Here is a 26,834-nt window from a genome sequence, read left to right as displayed (position 1 = left end):
TCCTTAAAACTCTTCGAATGATTAGCAAGATTAGATAATACAGGGCAATGCTAATTTGGCGCAACAAAAGCTTTGCAGCAAAATATAACAGCTTTTTTTTGTGATGATGTCTACACTTCAATAAATATCATGCAAAATATGCTGTTTCTTAAAATTACTTCAAATAGACATTGAAAAGGTCTGAAAAATTACACAAATATGTAACACTTTACAGCAAGTTTCAACATTAGTCAAAATGAAAATACTTTCACAGCATTTATTTTCTTAGTTATTGTTAATTATCACATAAAGCAATAAATATTTCAAATAATTATGTATTAGCTAATAGTTTTGAATTAACTCTAAATAGCCGCGATTAATATATACCGTTTACAGTAATGCTCAGTGGTAATGTTACACTGTTAACACTTTTTGTAAATTGCACATCATTTAACCGTAATATGAGCTGTATTTTACTGTAGGACAGTTATGCAGTATGTTGCTGTATTTTAAAGTTGCATTGTGAAAATTACTGTTAATTATACAAACAATTATGTAAATACATATAGAGCAAGATAAATGCTGCTGTGTAATATGTAATAAAAATACAGTATTTTTGCTGTAATTGATTTACAGTAAGTTACTGGTGAACTTAAGGGCATAGATTTGCTTTTGACATTGGTGAAGACAGACATCATGAGAGTGCATGCATTAAACGGCACAAATTCTATTTAGTGCTTTTAAAAACATGAATAAAGTACTTAATAACATGAAATAATCACTTAATAATACAAGTTACAATCACATCCCATGCTGCAAAAGCAATGAACATAATTTGACTGCATTTTGCTTTTGAGGAGGAATAAATATAGAGAAGTTTAGAGAGGTGTGTGGCGCAATTTAACTGTTTTATCCCGATTATTGTTTTTCATAATCATAGAAGCCAAAATCGAAACCGAATTTTGATTAATTGCACAGCTTTGGTTAATAGTATTATGATGAACTCATAGCGAACTTGAAGGTAACTAAGGTTTGACGGAGCAGTATTTTATTTTGAAGTCGAATAAATTATTGGTAGGGATATTTCAATCATTGGTGAATATTGGTGTGGACTGGGCATGGGAAGATAACTGGTTTCAAGGTTTACTACAGTTTAGAAAAATCAAGGTTTAAATATCGCTAAAATGTTCTATTATACCGATTTCAAGGCATATGTAAGGATTTTTAAATGTATATTTAAGAAATCTGTGTTTTTGAAACTAATGAAGAAAGCAGAAGTCAAAAATGTAGTCTACCTACTTAGCCTGACATGTTTACTGTTACAAAATATTATAAATGTTCCTTGAAAATAAAATAAATTGTGTTCAATGGGGGAAAAATTTGTATTTATTTTTTCCCAGACTTTTAAAAAGAACCTTTTTAGAGCAGTAATCACAATACCGTGACATCGTGAAACCGTGGTATTTTTTAATCACTCAAAATTAAACATGTGAACTTGTTTAAACTATACCACTGTAATGAAAATACACAGCATTTATGTGAACTATATTTTACTGTAGGGCAGTTATGCGATATGTTACTGTATTTCAAGCGCATTGTGAAAATTACTGTATATTTTACAGTTACAATATACAATACTGTAAATCCATATATTGACAGATAAAAGGTGTTCTAAATGTAAACACAGTATATTTGATGTAATTGATTTACTGTATTTACCAGCGAACTGCTGCCAGTAAGTTATTGTAAATTCTAAAGAAAATTGTTAACAGTCCATTTAAATGTATTGTTTGGAAAAACTGGAATGGATAAACCGATTACGTTATTACATAAAAAGTATCTGATATTGACTTACAAGTTGAGCAGATTTCTCAGCATCTCCTTTCCTTCCCTTTTTCTCGTTTTTCTTTCTGAAGATTTCTTGCAACTACAAAAGACAAAGGATGATTGAAGGAAATAAATAACATCGATCAGTTCAATAATTAAATGACTTTAAATCTACACTTTATCCACTCACCACCATAAATTCTCGTTTATCCACCATCTGGTTACCATCAGCGTCAAACATGTTAAAGGCAATTTTAAAACCAGCATGAGGTTCTGAAGAACAGATGTGAAAAGTATGTTAAATGATCATGCATGTAATAAAGCAGCAGAACATATAAATGCGTTTGCTCATTAATGACCAGCATTTTTGCAACATTCAACCACTAGGTGGCTAAATCAGAGATCAGATCTGAAGCCCACATTTGTAAGAAGCTGTAAGAAGAACTTGCAATCCACTTTTGCTTTCAGCGCTCTTCCTTTCATCACTCTCTTCAGGTGTTTTTAAAGAGCCTCATGTGTCCCCAATGTTGTGTTGCCCAAGTAACAGCAGAAGAGAGACAGTGCATTTCTGTTTATAATGTGTGCCAGGGACGGACTAGAACTAAAAATCAGCCCTGGCACTGTAGCCACACCAGCCCACCTGACACAGCACCATCCACGGACACGCACATTCACTAATTATATTGGTGTACAAATGGTAAAATAATATGCAGTATCATATGTAATAGATATTTAAACATTTAATGTATGTGAATGGAACAAAAACAACCCATTTATTACAAACTTATACATGCAATCATTTCATTCATTCTTTTTGTTTTCGTCTTAGTCCCTTTATTAATCTAGGATCGCCACAGCGGAATGAACCGCCAATTTATCCAGCACGTGTGCGGATAAAGCGGACACCCAATTCACCTATAGCATATATGTTTGTGTCCCACTTACTGTTTGTTTGACATTCTTGCCAGATTTTGATTATGTCCGCGTAACCTCTGATTGGGTCGTCTCATCTCGAAACCAGCCGGCCATTGCCGATTGGCCTAATGCTTAACATTCATTATTATTATTATTACTATTATCATCATCATCATAATATTCACATCTTGCAAGATATAAAAGCTGCCTGCATGTAAAAACAATGTAAAAAAAATAGCATACCGGCCCACATTTAAAAAATGGTCCGGCCCTTCTGGCATTTGCCAGAATTGCCCGATGGCCAGTCCGCCCCCGATGTGTGCTATAGAGCTATAAGGCATTATGATCCTGATCAGGAACTTTTGGAATGTATTTTTTAATCATATGAAAACTTATGTGACTTATTAAATGCAACTGAGGTCAAGCAAACTATACAAATGCAAAGTGTACTGCATGTTTATTTGTGCAAGTCTGAGAAACATGTGAGGACTTGAACATGATATTTAAAACATTATTATGTTCTTTTTGTACTGAATAATACTACATTTATAGGATTTGCTGTGAGGTGATGTAAATACATGCTTTTAAATGTATTCTTTTATTTAGGGCTGTGGGTAATTAATTATTTGAGCACATCACATCAAATCAGACAAGGATCTTTTTAACTGTACTGTATATACAGTCAAGCACAAAATTATTCATACCCCTGGCAAATTCTGACTTAAAGTTTTTGGCCCATATTGACATGATAGCAGTTGCTGCAAATTTGTTGGCTGCACATCCATGATGCAAATCACTCGATCCACTACATCCCAAAGGTGCTCTATTAGATTGAGATTAGGTGACTGTGGAGGCCATTTGAGTACAGTGAACAAATTCTTATGTTCATGAAATCAAATAAAAGCTGAGAAATATATTTTTTATACAATGATGTCTTTTGTACATCATCTTATTATCTTTTGGGATAAGCCTGTGTCAGTTCTGGTAAAAAAAACAACAACAACAAAAAACAAAACAAAAAAAAAAAACTTCCTGATTGAATAAGAGTAAATTTAAATCAGAAATTTCCAGGGGTATGAGTAATTTAGCGCTTGACTGTAATCATATAATGCAAATGTATATATATATATAAAAAATTTGTATATTATTATATGCATTAAAAAAAAAATATATATATATATATATAAAAGAGCAACTTCTGTTCAGTCCTTCGTCTGACAAGTCTACAACTTTGACAAATGTGCAGTTCATAAAGTCCGGCATTGGTAAAACGATTCTGCTGAGGCTTGAAATTCTGGGTGGGCCTTGTCTGAGTCTGACCCACACAACAGAAAAAAAAAAAACATCCACGGACCAGAACTATCTTTGATTCATGTTTACAATAGGATGCATGATTTCAAAAGAGAGGGGCACTGAAAAATAAAGCACAGGATAAGAATAACTGGAGACAGAGAGAGAGAGAGTAAAAGATGGAGAGATAGAGGTCATACTCACTTGTCAGAATGCAGAGCAGAAAGAGATACTCGGTGTAAGCGATGATGCCTGAAAAAGGAAATCAAAGGGTCACATCCATTCTGCTAATGTACAGTAACACACTAACAACCTACAAATGGCCCTTTTTATAATCTCTCGTTTTTTCTTTTGGCTCTTTGTCTAAACCCAAAACTCAGGAGGCGGCTCGTCTGAAGCTTGGATTAAAATGTTTACTGATTTTCAAAGCCAGGGGCCTCAAGAGATAGATGGAGTCCTTTTCCCTTCTTCTCCTGCTCCAGAAAAAAAGTAATCCCCCCTTTCATGATGATAACATCTAAAAAGGTGCCTCTCGGCTAAAGTGTCCATCTACTTTTTTGCCCCTCGCTTGGCCCACACACCGAAGCTGAAGACTTTGACACTATGAGTGACCGCCGTGGAGAAAAGAAGCAGCGTTCAAAGGCTTCTGTTTGGATAAGGCTGTTCTGGAGGCATCCGTCAGGACTGGGAGATGTGCCCCATTTAGACAGCGAACTGTCCCTGCTTTTGTTAGACGCGTGAGAAAAGTGGCAAAGTGGAATAAGGAGTGAGAAGCCAAAAGGAGACAAAGCGAGGCGGGCAGATGGAAAGATGGAAGTTGTGTTATGTAAAGGCACTGGGGGAGGGCCGCAGAGAGAAGGGATACGTTTTCCTCCATTGAAAGTGTTCCTCTCCACAGCTTCTGTGTGAAGGGGGACATAGAGACAGTAGCAGGCATACAGATAGTTCAGGGTGAGTGGACTGAGTGTTACGGGACACTGCCTGTGCGCCTTCGGGAGGAGAACCTGACACTGAAAATTCAACCCAACACCCGCAGTCTCACACACTCACTCAAGCAATGCCGAGGCTTTCAGAGTCCACTGAGCAAAACTCATGCTAGAAGAGACAGTCAAAGTGGAAAAGTTTGAAAAATTCAATGAATTCATGGAATAGGCTATTGGGCAATACGAGTAAAATCTCACATCGCGATACAAGTCGTATCATATCCTAATACTGTATATATCACGATAAAGTACCATTTCTGTAGAAGTGACAGTTTATATTTACCACAAAAAGAATGTTTCTTTTTACATTTTAAAGCATGTACTCAGAAATTACTCTTTATTATGTGATCATATACAGAGCACACGGAACGTATTCATAGTGCTTCACTTTTTCCACATTTTTAAAAATCTTACAGCCTTATTTAAAAATGGATTAAATTAAGTTAATTTCTTAAAATTCTACACTCAACACCCCATAATGACAATGTGAAAAAATATTTCTTAAAATTGTTGCAAATTTATTAAAAATAAAAAACCTGAAAAATCCAGCCTGATCTCACGAGGAAACGTAAGTATTTGACGTTTTTTAAGTTTAGTGGCTAATTCGTACGAGTTCAGTCATACAAAAATGTACGGTTTTAAAAAGGAGGCGTGGCACCCAACCCCATACCTAACCCCAAGCGTCGTTGGGTGATCAGCAAATCATACTAAATTGTACAAATTAGATAGTACGAATTCATGTGAATTAGCCACTAAATCAAAAAGCTACGAATTGCCATGAGATTGCGTTGGAAAAATCACATGTACAGTACATCAGTATTCACAGCCTTGCTGTGAACTTTTAATAGAACTCACGTACATTCTGTTTCCACTGATCATTCTTGAGATGTTTCAGCAGCTTCATTGGAGTTTACCTGTGGTAAATTCAGTTGATTGGACATGATTTAAAAAGGCAAACACCTGTCTTTATAAGGTCCCAAGGTTGACAGTGCATGTCAAAGCACAAACCAAGCATGAAGACAAAGGAATTGTCTGTAGACCTCCGAGACAGGATTGTCTAAAGGCCCAAGGCGGGGGAAGGTTCCATTTAGCACAGTGACCTCCATCATCTATAAGTGGAAGATGGTTGGAACCACCAGGACTCCTCCTAGAGCTGGCCTGCCATCTGAGCTGAGTGATCGGGGGAGAAGCCCCTTAGTCAAGGATGTGATCAATAATTTGATGATCACTCTGTCTGAGCTCCAGCGTTCTTCTGTGAAGAGAGGAGAACCTTACAGAAGGACAACCATCAGTGCAGCAATCCACCAATGAGGCCTGTATGGTAGAGTGGCCAGACAGAAGCCACTTGCCACCTGGAATTTGCGAAAAGACATCTGAAGGACTCTCAGACCATAAGAAACTAAATTCTCTGGTCTGATGAGACTAAAAGTGAACTCTTTACAACGAGAGCCAGGCATTACATTCGGAGACAATCAGGCACTGCTCATCACCAGGCTAATACCGTCCCTACAGTGAAGCATGGTGTGGCAGCATCATGCTGTGGGGGTGTTTTTTAGCAGCAGGAACTGGAAAGCACAAGCACAACCCCAAAATATCAATGGAGTGGCTTTACAACAACTCAGTGAATGTCCTTGAGTGGCCCAGCCAGAGCCCGGACTTAAATCCTATTGAACATCGCTACAGAGATCTGAAAATGGTTGTACACTGTTTCTTCCCATCCAACCTGATTAGAGGTACTGCAAAGAGGAATGGGCAAAAATTCCCACAGATAGGCGTGCACAGCTTGAGCCATCATATTCAAAAAGGCATGAGACTGTAATTGCTACCAAACGTGCATCAACAAAGTGTTGAACAAAGGCTGTGAATACTTATGTACACGTGATTTTTCAGGTTTTTTATTTTTAACAAATTTGCAACAATTTCAACAAAATCTTTTTTCACATTGTCATTATGGGGTGTTGTGTGTAGAATTTTGAGGAAATAAATAAATGTAATCCATTTTAAAATAATGCTTTAACCATGAAATACTGAATACTTTCTGGATACACTGTATCTTACTTTAATTAAATCATCAGGCCACATGTTTGTTTAAAAATCTAAAAATACTGAATATATATTGATAAAATATAAAACACTTTTCATAAATTAATGATTACAGGTCCAACATTTATTATACAGTGGGTATGAAAAGTATTCAGGGCCTCTTAAATGTTTCACTCTTTGTTATATAGCCGTTTGCTAAAATCATTGAAGTAATTTTTTTCCCTCTCTAATGTACACACAGCCCCCCATATTGACAGAAAAACACAGAATCGTTGACAGTTTTGCAGATTTATCATAAAAGAGAAACTGAAATATCGCATGGTCTTAAGTATTCAGACCCTTTGCTGTGACGCTCACATATTTAACTCAGGTGCTGTCCAATTCTTCTGATCATGCTTGAGATGGTTCTACACCTTCATTTGAGTCCAGCTGTGTCTGATTATACTGACTGGATTTGATTAGGAAAGCCACACACCTGTCTACAGTATATAAGACCTTACAGCTCACAATGCATGTCAGAGCAAATGAGAATAATGAGGTCAAAGCAACTGCCTAAAAAGCTCAGAGACAGAATTGTGGCAAAGCACAGATCTGGTCAAAATTACAAAAAAAAAAAAAAAAAATTAAATAAAAGAATGCTGCACTTAAGGTTGCTAAAAGCACAGCGGCCTCCATAATCCTTAAATGGATCTTCTCCAGCCTCCAGTGCTTAGACTGCAGCTCTGCACAAGAATGCCATAGGAGAAATGGTCATACTCAACCGAGTCTGGTTTTTTTCTAGGTTTTTTTCCTTCACTTTCGCCAATTGATGAAGTTTGGTTTTCGCCACAGTTATCTCTGGCTCGGGACTTGTGGAGCTGCGCATCGATGGATTTGCTCTTCAGTGTTTGAACTTTCAGCAGTGAAAATTAAACCACACAGGACCTCAGACTGGGCCAAAGGTTTACCTTCAAACAAGACAATGACCCTAAGCACACAGCTAAAAGAACAAAAAAACAAAAAACGAAGCAGTGGCTACACAACAACTCTGTGTTCTCGAATGGCCCAGCCAGAGCCATGAATTAAACCCAATTAAGCATCTCTGGAGAGACCTAAAAAGGCTGCCCACCAATGTTTACCATCCAACCTGACAGAACTAGAGAGGATCTGAAAGGAAGAATGGCAGAAGATCCACAAATCCTGGGATGAAAAACATGTCGCATCTTTCCCAAAAAGATCCATAGCTGTATTGGATCAAAAAGGTGCACTAATAAACACTGAGCAAAGGGTCTGAATACTTTCCATGTCATATTTCAGTTTTTCTTTTTTTAATAAATTTGAAAAAATGTCAACAATTCTGTCAATATGGGGTGCTGTGTGTACATTAATGAGGAAAAATGAACATAATGATTTTAGCGAATGGCTGCAATACATACTCACACACACACACACACACACACACACACACACACACACACACACACACACACACACACACACACACACACACACACATATATATATATATATATATATATATATATATATATATATATATATATATATATATATATATATATATATATATATATATATATGAAATGATAAAATAAAAAAATAGAGCATAATTTGAAATTAAAGTTTTTTTTCCATGAACCTCATATAGTCATATTACACAACTTTAGAACAGATGATTAAAAAAATGAAATAAATACATATATAGCATAATATATATAGCATAATAGCATAATGGCTTAATTTATGTGGATTTATGATTTATCATATTTCTTTATAAATTATTTGCTGTGTAAAAGCAAACAGACTTCTTAAACAAAGGGAAATTTCTGTTATAGATAAAAAACCTTTTGTTTTTGAAAAAGAATAAACGTTGTATGGGTTTGGAACAGCATGAGATTGAGTAAATGATGACAATTTTCATTTTGGGGAGAACTGTATCTATGCAACATCTTAAGAAAATAATACAAGGTTTGTAATGACAAATGCTAGGTGAAGTATTCCTTTAAACCCCCTGTGAATTCCGTGGCTTGAGTTGAAGAGATAAGGTCAAAGGTTATCACATGGGAATCTAAAACAAATTTAAAGACATTAATAGATGTCTAGAGGTTTCTTTAAACTGGTAAAACACAGCTTTTAAGCAGTCGACATCTTGTTAATGTTTATATTGTGCTTGCATATGTAGTAAATCTTTGTTTTGAGCAGGGCCCCTTAAATGAATTGGTGCATTCCATTCATTCCTGTTCAATACAGTCCCAATACTAAGAATAAACTGACATTAAATGCCAAATCAGGAGTTCATACTTATAAGGGTTTGCATACCGATCGTTCTCAGAGTACAATGTATAAACCTTGGCATGAGAAGAAAGGTCTATAGTTTCCAATCTGGTTGCACATCAACGGTTATGGAAAATATTTGTAGAATTTAAACATTACAAATGAACTCTAAATGGTATTTATACATACAGTCCGTATGCAGTTGTTGATATAGCAACTAAATGTTATGAGACGTAAAAAAAAATAAAATAAAATAAAACAGACCATTACCTGTATTACAGTTTTTTTGGATTGCTTAAGCACGATTTTCAAAACAGGGCCCGTATTTTCAAAACAGTACACACAATTAGCACAACCACAAACCCAATTAGCAAAACATTACAGATCCTTTGCATAATTAAACACTCTTATAAAAACTATAGACTTATGTTTAAAAACCACACTTTTTTACCATAAGAAACACACATTTTCACATTTACTATACACTGTTTGCACGAGTTACACACTGCTGTGATAAACCTAAAACACTTTTAGCACTTCTGCTTCCCTATGATTAGAGTAGGCTACCATCAACAAAGTACAAATATAAAGTAAACTCACCAAACACTACTCAAGAACAATGTTGCACCTTGAAGAAACTCATTTATTCCTCAACATGTTGGCATGAAGATTCAAAGTACTGTAACATGTCACTTTACGTATTGAACTGTAAGATAGATCTGGCATGAGAATTATCAATTGCAATGTTGTCCTTAGCAAGACACCTTGGAAAGAAGTGTCTTGAATGTAAAATCTTGTATTGCTGCTACCTCCATCTGGTCACAGGCCTCCTACATGGCTTGGATGAGGGGTACCTGCAGCTTGGAGACGAAGATCATATACTTTCCACCACCATGCTGAGAAAAACTCTTCAATAAGCATGAGGAATGGAGAGTATGGTGGAAGATATAAGACGGTAAAATGTGGATGTTGCTAAAACCAGTTCTGAACCAGAGCAGAACGGTGGAAAGACACATTGTCCCAGACAACAATGTATTGCGTATGATCGATTTGATTGGCTGCTGTTATGTTGTGCAATTGGTCCAAGAATGTAAGTATATGTGCTGTGTTGTAAGGGCCCATGTGGGCATGTCAGTGGAGGACCCCATTCTTTGTAATGGCTGCACAGAGTGTTACTGTATATTTCCCCCACGTTGCCCTGGGACATTGACTATAGCCCTGTGGCCAATGATGTTTTCTTCTACTCCGTGTTCACGTCAGGTTGAACACACCATCATCTACGTAAGCAAACTCATGCTAGATCTCCTCTCCATCTATTCATAAAACTACCTGAAGAACAGTGTCAGGCAAAATTGTGTAGTTCAGTGTAGATCTAGTATTACAGTACAGTAAAAGATAATGAGACAGTATGCAAGATCACAATGCTAAAGTGAATACATACCTCTGCATAATCATGCCACAATCTTTTCACCCTTCGAAATTGTGCTCGAAAGGCACTCCATAAATTTGCTTTATTTGAATATATATATATATTTTTTTATGGTGTGTGACAGAGTTGATATTGAGACCTGATGGTTTTCATTGAAACTGGCATTTTATAGTGCTTAAACACCTGATTGTTGTGTCTACAATAAATCAAACAAGTGTTTGCACACCTGATGACTGTGTTGAACCAGTTGGTTGGACGGTGCAGTAATTTGACAGTCCGTGCTTTGGTATTGCAAGGAAGTGACTTCATGATAGATTTTAGTGTGTGATGTATGTTAGGTGTTTAGTGTTTTGAAAATCACTGTGTGTAGAGTTTTGCAACAAATGTGAGGCAGACAATGTGCTTATAGTTGTGCAAATATGGGCTGATGTTTTGATACTTGTGTGTAAGGTTTTGCTAATAGTGTACTACTTTTAATTTTGGTGTGTAAGTAATCCTAAAAAACTGTAAACTTTATTTAATGTAGTTTAATCAGACATATACATTTTGACATGAATAACAAAACATGGGTGGTATCTGGTCACACAATGTCTTAAAGTGGATAAGCCTGTTTATTTGCCATACAATAGTAGTGCATGACTGCAGTTTTAATATGTATGTATATACTGTATTTAATTATTTGTTTTAAAGTACATTTTAATTAAATCATGCAGTGCAATTTGACATTTAAAATGTAAAATAAAGACAATTACCATACTCTTTAATTTATTAAATCCTGAATAAATAAAGTGTAGATGCTGCTACCTGCTTAATTGACAAGCGTCAAGTAACATGGTTTGCAATGTGGTGTTTTCATAAAAGCTACAGACAGATAGGCAGACAGACAGACAGACAGACAGACAGGTAGGTAGGTAGATATATTGTAGATGATAGATGGATGGATTGATGAATGGGTGGGTGGATGGTTGGATGTTTGGATGGATGGATCGATGAGTGGATTGGTGGATGGATGGATGGATGGATGGATGGATGGAGGGATACAAGTATGTTAAAGTACAGTCTCAGAAATAAAGGTACGTGAGTTGTCACTGGGGTGGTACCTTTTCAAAAAGTACAAATTTGTACCTAATACGTCCATATAATACCTCAAGGGTACATATTAGTGCCTTAAAAGTACAAAAGTGTTCCTCCTAAAATTTTTAGGTGCTATAATATACATTTAAGGTACCAATATGGACCCTTTAAGTACAAACATGTACCTTCTGAAAAGGTACCACCCCAGTGACAGCTTGCGTACCTTTATTTCTGAGAGTGTATGATGGATGAATAGATGGACAAGGTTGAAGAAACATGGTTTGCAATGTGTAAAAGCGATAGATAGATAGATAGATAGACAGACAGACAGACAGACAGACAGACAGACAGACAGACAGACAGACAGACAGACAGACAGACAGACAGACAGACAGACAGACAGACAGACAGACAGACAGACAGACAGACAGATAGATAGATAGATAGATAGATAGATAGATAGATAGATAGATAGATAGATAGATAGATAGATAGATAGATAGATAGATAGAGACAGGCATAGACAAACAGGTAGGTATGTAGATTTTAGATGGATGAATTTGTAGATGGATGGGTGGATGGATGGATAAATGGATGGATAAAAAAGTGACTGGGTGGTTGGATGGAGAGATGTTGGTGGTAATATGGATGGATGGATGGATGGATGGGTGGATGGGTGGATGGATGGATAGATATATGAACAGACAGACAGACATAGATAAATAGATAGATAGATAGATAGATAGATAGATAGATAGATAGATAGATAGATAGATAGATAGATAGATAGATAGATAGACAGACAGACAGACAGACAAACAGACAGACAGTTTTAAACAATTGCAAGTGTACTTAGGATGGTTGCTATGCTGCTTCTATGCAGTTGTTAGGGTCTGAGTACACAGTGTGGTTGCTACTGTGCTGATACTGATACAGTATTGATATGATCATAAATTAAGTTTAGTGTGGTTGGCAGCAGTTATGTTTTTCCAGTTGTAACAACATTTATTCTTGTTGATTAAAATTCCAATACAAAAAAAAAAAAAAAAAAAAAAACTTCTTTACATTTTTCTCAAAGTTTCTAAATCACAAAACTATTAAATGTTGGTTGTCAAAAGACTGAAGCTTATTGCAACAAAACATAACAGAATGTATTTTGTCACTAAAGAAAAAAGTATAAGTGTGATTGTTTTTTAAAAAAAAGAAAAACCTATTTACCCCATTTTTTAAGATTTAATAGAAGTCTTTGTGTCTCCAGAACGAATGTGCCTGTACAGTTTCAGCTCAAAACACCCGTCAGATGATTTATTACAGTTTTTTTTTAATCTGGGAAATTTGATTTGTTAAGGCAATATAGCTGTTTTTGTTGCCTGTGCCTTTGATGCAAATGAGCTGGTTCTTCCCACCACCCGTGCGTGTCAGAGACCTGTTTGTACTGCTCTGATGCACGTAGCCTTCACGTAGATAAACAGTACAGTGACAGTCAGATAAGAATGAAGTAGATTTCCCCTCCCTTAGAACTTTCCCAACTGTTATTTGATATATGTTGTGGATTTAAATCAAGCCTTTCTGCAATGAGTTGCACACAATTTTGTTATAAAGTTGTGCGAACAGCTTACAAAAGATGATTTTCATCATAAGTGCAGTTAAAACAAGTTATTACAGATAAAATAAAGTCTTTAAAATACAAGGCTGGTCTTAAAGTAAGTCTCCGATTCTGATTAAGCTAAAATTGCAGATAAAATACCTAACATTAAGCTTTTTTAATCTTAAAACAATCATAATAATTTTACACAATTAAATCTTGCATAGTATTTTATTCCTAAAACAGGATCAATACGATTTTCTTTGGCTATAAATAAGATCGTAACTCCTGACAAGATAAGGAGCTTTTGCAGTGACTTTTGAACTTCCTATGCCTCCTTCAAGTCCTTGGCTGTGACGTCCCATGTGTTTGCTTCCACTTAGAAACAGCTCCTTTGAGACCAGAGCACATTCACGGATCTTGTTAGCATAGCTTCCTCAATTAACATCTGCATGCTTGAGATCAGACAGCGTGTCAAAGCGAAGCTCCTCACACACACACGCATACGCACACAGGCCTCTTCTGGCTGCACAGCTCCACATCAGTGAAACCAACAAGACTAATGGACCACTGCCAGTTTAAGGTGATGATTTCAAAAACCGCAATCACTACGAGGAAGAACAGAACTCAGAGGGTTTATTTTTAGAGTCCTGCTGGAGTGTAGGGTGGTGTGTGTGTTTGTGTGTGTGTCTATAATTATCACCACTGGGAATTAGCTGCTGGTGTGAGCAAGTGCTGTTACGTTCGCTACGAGCAAATACTTTAATTGTGGCTGTGCTGCTGAAAAACTGCTCGCTCTTGCTGTTATTTCAGGAGTATTTATTTATGTATTAATATCATCCTGCACTCTTAGGATTTAGAGGGGAATTATGATGATCTTTTTCATAAGATGTAAAAATGGAAATGTGGAAAATTCACAAGAGGCGAAAATCATCCAGTGAGTAATTTTGAACCCAGCATTATGATAAAAAAATTATTCTGCTATGTATCATATATTGACTATAAGCTGACTATACAATATATGAAATATATAAAAAAATATACATAAAAATATGGTAATGTTTCTCTTTCTTTTTTTGTTTGTCTATTTTAGTTCATATCTTGTTTCTAGTCCAAATATCTAAAAATGATTAAAGAGCCCCTATTACGCATTATAAAAGGTCATATTTTGGTTTTGGGTCTCCCACAACAGGCTGATATGCATGCATAGTCAAAAAACCCTTTCATTGTCTTATAATATGCGTTTATTTTTACCTATACAATAAATTAATATTTAATAAATAAGTATTTAACAATTTAGCAATTTCTAGTGTAACTGTTTTTCTTGGCAATTGGGGAAAGAAAAACCATAACACATTATTTTCACAATATTGAAGAACTATTTCTGAACCATACTAAGAGGAAAATAAAGAAAGTAAACAACAACAACAACAACAATAATAAAAAGAAAAACAAAACAAAAACAAACAAAACAATAACAATAGCATGCTGATAAATGTCAGATATCAGACTATTTATTTTCCTAATACGCTGTTGGATGAGTTTTATCATTAAAAAAGAAAATAATAATAAAAAAAACAGATACAGACAGGCTTAGATATGTATTAGCCCCCCTGAATTATTAGCCCCCCGTTTATTGTTTTCCCCAATTTCTGTTTAAGAGAGAGATTTTTTAGCACATTTCTAAACATAATAGTTTTAATAACTAATTTCTAATAACTGATATACTTTATATTTGCCATGATGACAGTAAATATTATTTGACAAGATATTTTTCAAGACACTTCTATACAGCTTAAAGTGACATTTAAAGGCTTAACTGGGTTATTTAGGTTAACTGGGCAGGTTAGGGTAATTAGGCAAGTTATTGTTTACCAACGGTTTGTTCTATCGAAAAAAATATATAGCTTAAAAGGGCTAATATTAATGACCTTAAAATTATTTTTTTTAATTATAAACTGCTTTTATTCTAGCTGAAATAAAACAAACATTGTTGTAAATTGTTGTTATCAATTTAACAATTATTTTTTTTTAAATTTATTAAATACCGCCTTGATGAACAGAATCATTTCTTTAAATAAACGGACCCTAAACTTTTGACCGGTAGTGCACATATGAATGAACATATGCTTTAAAAAAAATCTAAATATTACAAATTTTGAAGGACTTAATATTATGATGACCATTAAACGTGTCATAACAATCTTGTGAAAAGGGTCCATGTATAAACTCATTTGGAGTAAAGACAATTTTTACACTACGACATTTTTCAGTGTTCCAAATAAAGTTAGTGCTTTTCCAGGCTGCTAAATGTACTAGGGACCCGATTATTGCAATTAAACATGGAAAAAGTCTTAATTTAATGGCACGTCCCCTTTAATCTTGGTTTTTGGTCAGCAAGCATGCATTTTGCCTGGGGAATGAACGATGCACTGGTCCCAGTGAGAGAAGGAGAGAGGGGAAATGGAAACAGTAAGAGAGAGGGAGACGTAGAGAGTGAACTGAGCTATTTTTAGAAGTGCTCACAGGAAGTGAAACCCTCAGGCCCAGGCTTAACTGGTGCTTGACTGGTACCCACTGAGAGAAAGAGCAGGAAAAGAGAGAACAAGAGACAGGAACAGCGAAGAGAATGTAGAATCACTGAAGAAAAACTCATATGATCCCGGAGAGCAGCCACAAAACTGAGAAACAATCTTCTCATGTCCTTGCAAATAAAATAAATAAATAAAATAAATAATAACTGTACTTTGTTAACTGGTGGTATGTCAATAGGCATGGGATAACCGTGTTGAAGGTATACTGCGGTTCGGAAAAAAATGTTTTAAAATGGCCAAAATTTTCCTGAGGTATGAGTACGATTTTTAATTTAAATATCTTTATTTTTTATTTTTTAGGACAACAGCAGAAAACATATCCAAGGATCCCGTTTTAAATTGTAATAAAATCAGTGTTTCTGAAACAAATGAAAACAGTTTGAGTCAATACTTCATTTAAATTATTTGTCCTGACATGTTCATTGCTCCAAAGTATTATAAATGTTTCTCAAAATAAAATATATTGTATTCAAAGTGGAGAAAAAAGTTTATAAGAACATATTTTAGAGCAGTTATCACAATACCGTGAAACCTTGTCAATTTTATCCAAGGTTATCAAACCATCAGAATCTTATACCGGCCCATGCCTATATTACAATAATACTAAAATGTCTACTAAAATAGTTTGCCTGTTTAGAACCCATTTGCTTATTTCATGTAATATAATGATGCAAAATGGTTTGGCATCATAAAGATATTTTTGAACAAACCACCGATTTTATTCAATTTTATTCTGAAAGCGACAATTATGACTTCCACAGTACTACAATGCATTTCAAGAGTTCACACTTAGCTGATGATTGGTAATAAGCTAGTTTGGCATGCTGTCCCAGGAGTGAGCCCTGAGCTCATGAGATCCTCGAGCCCGGGGCTCCCCCCCCCCTCCCCCCTCTCCTGCTGCTTAAGGATTGCTAAGGTGGTGTGTTGCTTATGAAATTGAACATGATGCTGATTTGGTTTAGTCAATTTACTTAAGTCTCATGTTTTTGGGACTGTAGGAGGAAACTGGAGGACCCGGGGAAAACCCACGCAGGCACATGGAGAACATGAACTCCACACAGAAATGCTGTCTGGCTGGGTAGAGAGTAGAGAGTTTTTTTGCTGTGAGGCCACAGTGCTAGCCACTGGGCCGCCGTGCTGCCCTATAAAGAAAAGGAGGAGAGGGGGTGGAAGAAGAGATTCTTCAAGACGAAGATGACTAAAGGTAAGATGCTTGGTTATTTATACTGGGTTAGGAATAGTCTGATTGGTGGTTCGTGCATTAGCTTGACTCGGGGTCAGCCGTGTCAATCATAAGCACGTGATCCTCTCGAAATTAGTTTAGGAATAAACTTCACTTATATTTTCTAATAAATGAGTTTTATTATTTTGTGCTCATCATAAAATCAGAAAAACAAAAATCACTGTTACCAGACATATAGGAAGCATTTGATAAGCAGTACTGTTAAGCTAACAGTTTTTTACTCTAAAAATAGTACTATTTTTTTTTATATCACAGTTATTTTCAACATTGATATTGATACACAAAAAGCATTTTTTATATCATGAAATTATGTATTTACATAATATTATAATTAATATTAATTATTTATTATATATAATAAATCTATTTTACTTTCGTCAATTGGTTTTGTTTTGTTTTGACAAGTTTTGTCCCTCACCACTGTCACCACTGGCTTGCTTGGTTTGGGACTTGTGGAGCTGAGCATTGATGGATTTGCTCTTCAGTGTTTGGATTTTCAGCGGTGAAATTTAAAACCACACTGAACTGAATACAACAAAACTTCAACTCTGAAAACTGGACTCACACTGTTTTAATTTACTAGAACTTCTATTTTAAGCTGCTTTGACACAATCTACATTGTAAAATCGATACATAAATAAACATGAATTGAATTGAATTTTTTTTTTTTTTTATATAATTCTGTAAGCATGTTGATTTTCAGAGCATCATGTGGCCTTAAAGACTAGAGCAGGGGTCACCAATCTCCATCCTGGGGATCCGGTGCCCTGCAAGGTTTAGCCTCAACACACCTCAACACACCTGCCTGGGTGTTTTAAGTATACTTAGTAAAACATTGATTAGCTTGTTCAGGTGTGTTTGGTTAGGGTTTAGAGTTAAAATCAGCAGGAAATTGAACCTCCAGGAACAAGTTTGGTGATCCCTGGACTAGAGTAAAGATGCTTAAAATTCAGCTTTACCATCATTAAAATAAATTACATTTTAAAGTCCACAAAATGAAAGTACAATTATTTAAAATTGTAATAAGATTTCATATTAGTTTTTACTGCATTCATCGGCATAGAATAATCTCAACAAATGAACGAATGAATGAATGACGAACTTGTACATTAGTATATATTATAACAGGCACCATGGTCGTTGTTGTTTTATCTCCACTTACTTCACTTATTGACACACGCTGGCTTTACAAAACCCCAAAAAAGTGTTTTATTTCTAATTTTGAGCCGTAATATAAAACTCACCTCGTTCTCGAAGGTTCCTGAACAGCTTGGATGTTCCTTTCCACACTGGTGGAGTATCAGACAAGATCTTCTCCAACTCCTATAAAACACGACAAAAATGATTCACTCTCAGGACTGTATATGTATACACGATATACTTAAATGCAAACCTAAATATTTTGCTATATAATAAATAATTGAACTGAGCTACTATATCTACCCAGCATGCATTAGCAAAATTTACAACAGACCTGTTTGGTGAGGGACCTCCACGGTTTCTTGACTAAAAATATCAGGGACACCCAGAGACAGAGGGAAACAAAAAGAAACAGAAACAGGGTGGCCGGTGAGATAGGATCAGGATGAGGGTCTCGACCCGCAGCATTATAAAATCAGACAAAACAATAAGATGGTTTTTAAAAGGCTTTTTCACACTGTGCTTAACCCTGTCTTAATGTGGTTCCAAGAATGTTTACACACTTGTGATTTATAAGTGGTGTCTGATAGCTCTATGAACGTTGCAGCAGAAATTCAGACTCATCTCCTTTTGTCAACCATCATGCAATTTTGTTGAGTCCATGTAAATTGTAGCCTCAATGTATCTGACAGCAGTATGGTTTTCTTCTGCTGCTGTAGCTCATCTGCTTCAAGGTTAGGCATGTTGTGTTTTTAAAAAAAATTAATTTGCTGCCTTTCTATCAGCATAAACCTGGCAAGTTCGGCAAGTGGATTTTTCTGTAAAAATCACAGTAGATCAGGAGTTTCTAAAATACTCTTTTTAGTCTGTCTGGCACAAATAAGCATGGCATGATCTCCTTGAGCATTGCGATATCATCTCACAAGACCATGTCTACATGCATAAATGCGTTTAGTTGCTGTCATGTGTTTGGCTTTATTATATATTTGCATACAGCTGATATGTGAACAGGTATATGCAGTGGTGACTGGTATGATGAGGATACACAACTTTAAAACCTTTATGTCAACAGACTGCATGCTGCATTTATCCATTCAATAACAATGAAACCACCAAATATGCAAAAAACAAAAAACAGCACTTAAGCAACTATGATCAATTGTTAAATTCTGGGAAATTATGAACAAATATCTTGAAATTATAACAAGATTCTGTTCACGGCTGCATTCAAAATGGCATACATGTTTTTAAGGTGCTCAGAAAACTTAATTGTCAATATGAAGATCGCCAAAACTGAACTGTAAAAATATCTTGAAAGAAAATTACACGTAAGAGAGGCGACTTTAATGTTTTTTTTTTTTTTTTTTAATCATTCTAAGTTTAAATGTGAAACGTTTAAAAGGAATAGGGGCATAGGGGGGATAACTGTGAATAGAACACAACCAGGACCTATGCTTTTAACTACAGCTCTAGAGGTTTAGCTGCAAGTGCGAATGTTCGATGGAACGATGGATTTGGAAAATGCCAAACTGTTTGTAATGACGCTAATAAGTTGGATAATTTGTAAAAATATTTTTTTAAATCGAGACATTTTTTTTTTTTACAAATGAGAGTTTGTATATTTTAAATAATGTTAAATCTGGATCCCAAATCCCTCTTTTTCTCAACTCAAACTACCGCCAAACTTGCATAAGAGAAAAATTTTAATGTTTTACATCATTTATTAATATTCAGCGCTGCCAAATCAGGTGTATGTGAACCATCTGTAGACCTTAATGGCACCTGTGCTCTCAAATGTTAAAGGCCTTGCCTTTGGTCAGAACTGTCATTCACAGAATGTAATTAATGTTTAAAGGTACAAAATTAAAATTTACATAAGATTCAGTTATTCATGAGCTTTTTTTGGTTAAATAAGAAACCATTCACATGATAAAGCCCAAAAGATCTGACAATTAATCAACAAATCCTTATAATAGACAATTAATTGTCATAATAAAATGCCATAATTAATTACCAAAATTATTTTTTAGAGAATTAAACATCATGCATGTTTCATAATCATGACAGCCCTCTGAGAGCAGGTATGAACAGCCCTGTTTTCTCTCATGGCAACCAGCACTATGGAGCTCCGCTGAGAGGCTCAAGGTCAGTTTGTCCCGCAGGCTTTGCCTTATGTGCCATGCAGCCTTACCTGACATAACTACCATCCTGTATATATATGTGTTAAGAACATATGTTCTCATTAAACATTCAAACAAAACAGCTAACTTTGAGAAACAAAACATGGGTCAATAACCAGATGTCCCATTTTTGGTGTCTGTTTGAAATTAAATAAAACAGAGTGATATTTTTAGAAATAGAAAACACTCAATGCAAGTAAATTATGTCCGCTATAATGTTTCAAATGTCTTTTGTGAAAATAAAATGTGACTAAAATATTAAGTGTTTAAAGAAACTCATAATCAGAATTAGTCATCAAATGATTCTAAATGCTTAAAATTTCTAAATCAACCACTGATTTCTGTAAATCATGGCAGAAATATGTGATAGTCATTATGATTGTTCAGAAAAATATACACACACCGGCCACTTAATTAGGCACACCCTACCAATACTGGGTTGGATCCCCTTATGCCCTCCGAACTGCTTTAATCCTTCGTAGCATACATTCAACAAGGTGCTGGAATTAATCCTCAGAGATTTTGGTCCACATTGACATTATAGCATCACACAATATGCGAATCTTCCATTCCACCACATCCCAAAAATATCACCTAAACCATTACAAAGCCACCAGTAGCCTGAACTGATAAAACAATGCAGGATGGATCCATGCTTCCAAGTTGTTAACACCAAATTCTGACCCTACACTGTTAAAAATTGTCCCGTTAAAAAACAGTAAAATACTGGCAGCTGCAGTTGCCAGCAATGTACTGTTATTTTACAGTATGTTGCTGTAAAAATACATGGACTACATTGATTTACACAATACTCAAGTGAAGTCATTTTGCTCACTGAAAGCAACTGCCTCAACTTGGTCAACTGCTGAATGAGTTTATGAAGTAATGTGCTATATATGCTTAGAAGCATACTTATAATGATAACTTATTTTAGTTAATAAGAAAAGTTCGGTTTAACTCTAATGTCTTATTTTTCACAACAGCACACATACATGTAAATCTGGAATCACCAGAGAGATTCTGACTGCATCAGCAACTAAACAGCCGCTATCTTTAAATAGAGAAACATGCAGAATAACATCAGCAGTTCATTGTTCATCTTTAACTCATACACTGGCTCTACTCTCCTCCACAACGGTGACATACAGAAGAAATTAGCTTCAGGTTTTACAGTAAAATACTGTTTTTTCCTTGATTTAACAGTAATCTACTGGCAGCTGTGGTTGCCAGCAATATACTGTTTTTGTACAGTCTACTTCCGTTGTGTAAATTAACAGTATATTACTGTTAAAATACATTTTTACACTGTGTTTTTACCTCTCACACCTTTAACCCTTTAAACCCCAGAGCCTATACTTCAGTTTTAATTGAAGTGTCCACACTACTGAGTGTTCAAGAAACATGGAGCAAAGCTGAAGTAAATTCATTAATTAACTGACTAATTAAATGATAATTGAGGATTAACAATGAACAAATGAAGAAATACTGAAGGGAAAAAACAAGAACAGAACATACAAAATTTTAGTCACAGTTTTATAATGAAATAACCTGAAGAACAACAAATGATTAAATCATTTAAATGATCAGCGGATGATTAAACAACTCTACAAACATCATCACCAGCTACGCTTACTTAATACATGTATTTTTGTATAACATCTACTAAAGTTCTTCTTGAGAGAAAGTTAAAGTTTTACGTCACCATCATGGAGAACAGAGTTTGCTTTAGTTGGGCTCTTAGCCCTGTCATTTTTAACATTTATATATCTTGGCTGCTGCAATTGTTAAGAACTTTGTTTAAAAAGCTCCTTTGTTGAGGCAAGCCAGCCAAAAACCTAAATAAGATCTGGTGATGTTCATGTTGCTATTAAATGGCAGAGTCTGTTCTCATTTAGTATTATAAAATGTACTGCTCCTATTCAATGTTAAATCTATTGTTTTACATTATATGTATATATATTGCAATGATTTCTGGAAGTTTTTAAGAATATCTTGGACAATAACACTGCTCTATGGTGTAAATCGCACTCAAAGAGACATCAATAATCAGCATATGAACCTCAATAATGGTGACAACAAATTTAACAAAATTTAACAAAATTAACAGTTTAACTCACAAACAGGCAACTGAAAGTCTAAACATAAACAACAGCAGAATCAAACACAAATAAAGAAAACCGTTAGACCATTATACAACATTTATTTATACCGCAATGCATGCTGGGATATGTGCCACTCCCAGCATGCATTGCAGCATGAAACATTTGAGATGTTACCATTGTTGAGATACAAGGTCAGATTCATGAGGTCTGAGTGTGTATTTGTTATAACTGAACTGTTTTTGTATGTTATTTCTTAACTGTTAAGTAATTACGGAGGTATCTTTTCTGTTTCCACTTCTCATTAATTAAATTAATACCTGCAACTAAGCATAAAATCTATTGCATGAGACCCTTCATCCAGATTTATACCAAAACATTTATCAGAACTAATTTCAGATAAATAGATTTCTCTATTTATTGACTTCCCAACTTTATTGCTATAGTACAAACGTATTGTAAACTCTGTATTACAGCAGTTGGAAAGTCTTCTTAAATGAGTTCAAGGGTGAAGAACCCAACTAAATCAGCCCCTCACTCCATTACGGTGACACAAAAAACACCTTAATTTCTGTTGGATCTCAATGAAAATTGTATGGACGTCAAATCAGTCAGTAATAAGTGTGTGTCTGCTGTTGTTTGTGGAGTTGTTTAATGATCCTCTGCTGAGACTGAAGCTGTTTTATTTTATTTTATTTGATTTTATTTAATGTTGTAACTCAAGTCACTGTTTGTGTTTCTTGTTTATTTTCTTCAGTAATTGTAATTATTAACAGCAGGTGTTCATCAGTGTCTGAATTCACTCATTAGTGTTCATTAAAACTGTCAGGTGAACTATATTAGTTAACTAGTGTATGAAATAGTGAACAAGGACACAAAGTGTGATTTCAAACACAGACTTCAAAACATCGAATCTGAACTCTGTTAGCTCACAGTTTTCTGCAGTTGGTTACTTTCTCGAAAACAAAAATGTTACCCAGAAAGCACTGTTTTTAACAGAATATTACTGTTTTAGTGAAAAAACATTATTTTATCGTAGAATCTGACCGTTTTTTAACAGCAATTTTTTACAGTGTACCATTTGAATGTCGCAGCAGAAATCGAGTCTCATCAGACAGGCAACATTTTTTTAAACTTTTATTTTCCAATTTTGGTGAGCCTATGCAAATTGTAGCCTCAGTTTCCTGTTCTTAGCTGACAGGAGTGGCACCCGGTGTGATCTTCTGCTGCTGTAGCCCATCTGCTTCAAGGTTTGATGTTTGTTGTGTGTTCTGAGATGCTCTTCTGCATACCTCAGTTGTTTCCCATTCTGATACTCGGTTTGAACTGCAGCAGACCATCTTTACCATGTCTACATGCCTAAATTGATTACGTTGCTGCCGTGTGAATGGCTGATTAAAAAAATTGTGCTAACAAGCAGTTGGACAGGTGTACCTAATAAAGTGTCCTGTAAGTGTGTGTGTGTGTGTGTGTGTGTATATATATATATATATATATATATATATATATATATATATATATATATATATATATATATATATATATATATATATATATATATTACCATTGCTGTCTTTGACCTACATTGCAGAGTAAAATAACATCTATTGATGCTCAGTCTTTGTCATGGCACGGCAGCACTAACAATAAAGTTAGCAGGCGTAACATTAATGGATCTCATGTTCCTTTCATAAGACTAGTAGCTGTTGTGTCCACTGGAACATTATGACATTTATTGCATTTATTCCACCAAGGCATGCACTTCAAAGACAAAACCCAGCAGATACTGAATCCAGCTAAGAGGTAATTAAGCACTTCTGTGGGTCTCCTGACAGACTTTGATCTGACCCATTAACGTCTTTTGTTTTTTAACATTTACTAATTAGCATATCAGCAATTCATTCATTAGATCGCGACCAAACAACAAACCATTTAACTCACACCGGTGTCCTATTTAAGCATTAGATCTCCATAAATTTCAATACTTTTCAGATGCAGTGTTATGTGAAGCCGTGTTTTCCAACAATATGCTTATTTTTTTTATAATTTTATTTGAACAATTGAGCAAAACTAGAAGACATTTTTCTTTTCATTATGTGTGAGTTTTTTTCTTTTTTTGGATTAAAGCGTCCACTCTGCAAACACAAAGACACACATACTGTAATCACAGATGTACTAGTTATTTGTCTGAGAAGACAATTAGGTGATTAGGTGATCTGAATGCCATCAAGTACATTCATAAAATAAAACAAATGCAATTCTTTGTCCGCTTTCCTTGAGTTAATTTTGCATGCTGCTGTTTAAAAAATCAGTACAGTTTACATTGAAGCCTGAACCCTAATATTTCTAGACTAGGGGTGCCCAAACTCAGTCCTGAATAGCCAGTGTCCGGCATAGTTTAGCTCCATATACCTTCAACACCTGCCTGGAAGTTTCTAGTATACATAGAAAGAGCTTAATTAGCTTATTCTAGTGTGTCTAAACTAAACTTTGCACTACACAGGCCCTCCGCGTGTGAGTTGGAAGTGGTCAAACCTAAAACCTGCAGAGCTTTGGCCCTCCAGGAATTGAGTTTGAGACCATTGGCTTAGAGCAGGGATGTCCAAACTCAATTCCTGGAGGGCCACAGGTCTGCAGGTTTTAGGTTTAACCACTTCCAACTCACACGCGCTTAATAGTCTCTATTAGTCTTTGACACCATACTTAGTTGAATCAGCTGAGACCTCTTGACTGAGAAATGGAGTTCATGTATTCATTCACAGTGAAATGAACCGCTAACTTATCCAGCACATGTTTTACGCAGCAGATGGCCTTCCAGCTGCAACCCATTACTGGGAAACACCTATACACATTCATTCACACACATACACTACAGACAATTTTAGCTAACCCAATTCACCTAGCGCATGTTTTTGGACTTGTAAGGGAAACCGAAGCACCCGGAGGAAACCCACATGAACACGGGGAGAACATGCAAACTCCACACAGAAATGCCAACTGACCCAGCCGGAACTTGAACCAGCGATCTTCTTGCTGTGAGGTAATTGTGCTACCCACTGCGCCACCGTGCTGCCCCGGAGTTAAATAATATGTTAGTACAATATAGTTACTTACTGCGAGGCTCACTCATGGTGACAGACTCAATGAAGTTTTGAGGAGTCATATACAGCTGTCCCTCATACTCCACTGAGCTGAAGAGACGGAAACGATGCTCATGGGACGACATGTACACGTCAGTTTCATCAAAATCAAACACTGGAGCCTGCAAAAACAATGACAATGATGACACAATTAGTTAACAAGTTTTTTTTTTTTTTTAAACAAGTGGATCTCTATAAATTCTTACAAATTCTTTGTGTTTGGTTTTGCTCAGATAAACATGAAAAGAATATTAAAGGTCACCATGAGGGGCATCATGTGGAATTACTCAAGACTGCAAACTTATTCTTATCACTGATTTGCTTAAGTTTTTTGGTATGCGTCTTGGATTGATAATTTAATAAAAATATAGTTAAATATATTAAATGTACTATACAAACACTAAAACATTATGCTTAGATTGTATTATGGCCTTAATTGCTAGCATGCTAATTATACATTTGAAACAAAAGTCTATAATGGAACTTAATGAATGATTAAAGCTCTGCAGGAGACAAAAAATGAGGTACTATTATCTAGATCAATACAGTATTGTCTTTGAAACATTGAGCATGAATACATCATGTTATTTTATAATGCTCATTTTATATCATTTTATTATTTATTTATTATTTATTTATTTATTATACACACATACACACACAAAACACACATATTTACAAATGCATATAATATCATATCGTTGCAAAACGAAAACGTTAAGCAGTGTTAAATTCAAAATTTAAAAAAAGCATTTTTAATAATAAAAAGAATGTCATCATAGGTAAATCAATAAATAAAAATAATAAATTAAGAGTATAATGTTATACTTTATCAATGCAATTTCTGGTATAAAATCAAAGCTAAACATTTTAATGAAATCAAAAACACTGTTAAAGTACATTACAAAGTTGTAAGTATGAAAACACTCCTATATGTCTCCGTAATACCAAACCAAGTAATTTTTTTCTTTCTTTAATGTGGTAAAACCACATTAAGTAACACGCACGCATGAACGCACACACGGGATGAAAGAGCTTGACT

The 26,834-nt window shown here is 35.2% G+C and overlaps 1 protein-coding gene across 15 annotated transcripts in view; it reads right to left on the bottom strand.

The window, feature by feature from the left end:
* micu3a (mitochondrial calcium uptake family, member 3a) overlaps positions 1-26,834 on the bottom strand; it is a 59,993-nt gene that overhangs the window by 32,373 nt on the left and 786 nt on the right. For all 15 annotated transcript variants that reach the window (XM_068221063.2, XM_073950120.1, XM_068221068.2 and 12 more), the window contains exons 2-7: positions 25,767-25,914; positions 18,708-18,739; positions 18,478-18,556; positions 4,216-4,263; positions 1,997-2,079; positions 1,835-1,906 (exon numbers count right to left, since the gene is read on the bottom strand). In XM_068221063.2, coding sequence (XP_068077164.1) covers positions 1,835-1,906; positions 1,997-2,079; positions 4,216-4,263; positions 18,478-18,556; positions 18,708-18,739; positions 25,767-25,914 — 462 coding nt within the window. The remainder of the gene's footprint in view (positions 1-1,834; positions 1,907-1,996; positions 2,080-4,215; positions 4,264-18,477; positions 18,557-18,707; positions 18,740-25,766; positions 25,915-26,834) is intronic.

The sequence above is a fragment of the Danio rerio genome, chromosome 1, assembly GCF_049306965.1.
Source record: "Danio rerio strain Tuebingen ecotype United States chromosome 1, GRCz12tu, whole genome shotgun sequence".
In the NCBI taxonomy this organism is placed as follows: Eukaryota; Metazoa; Chordata; class Actinopteri; order Cypriniformes; family Danionidae; genus Danio; species Danio rerio.
Note: the sequence above shows the minus strand (reverse complement) of the source record. Positions and strands in the feature narration are given on the sequence as shown.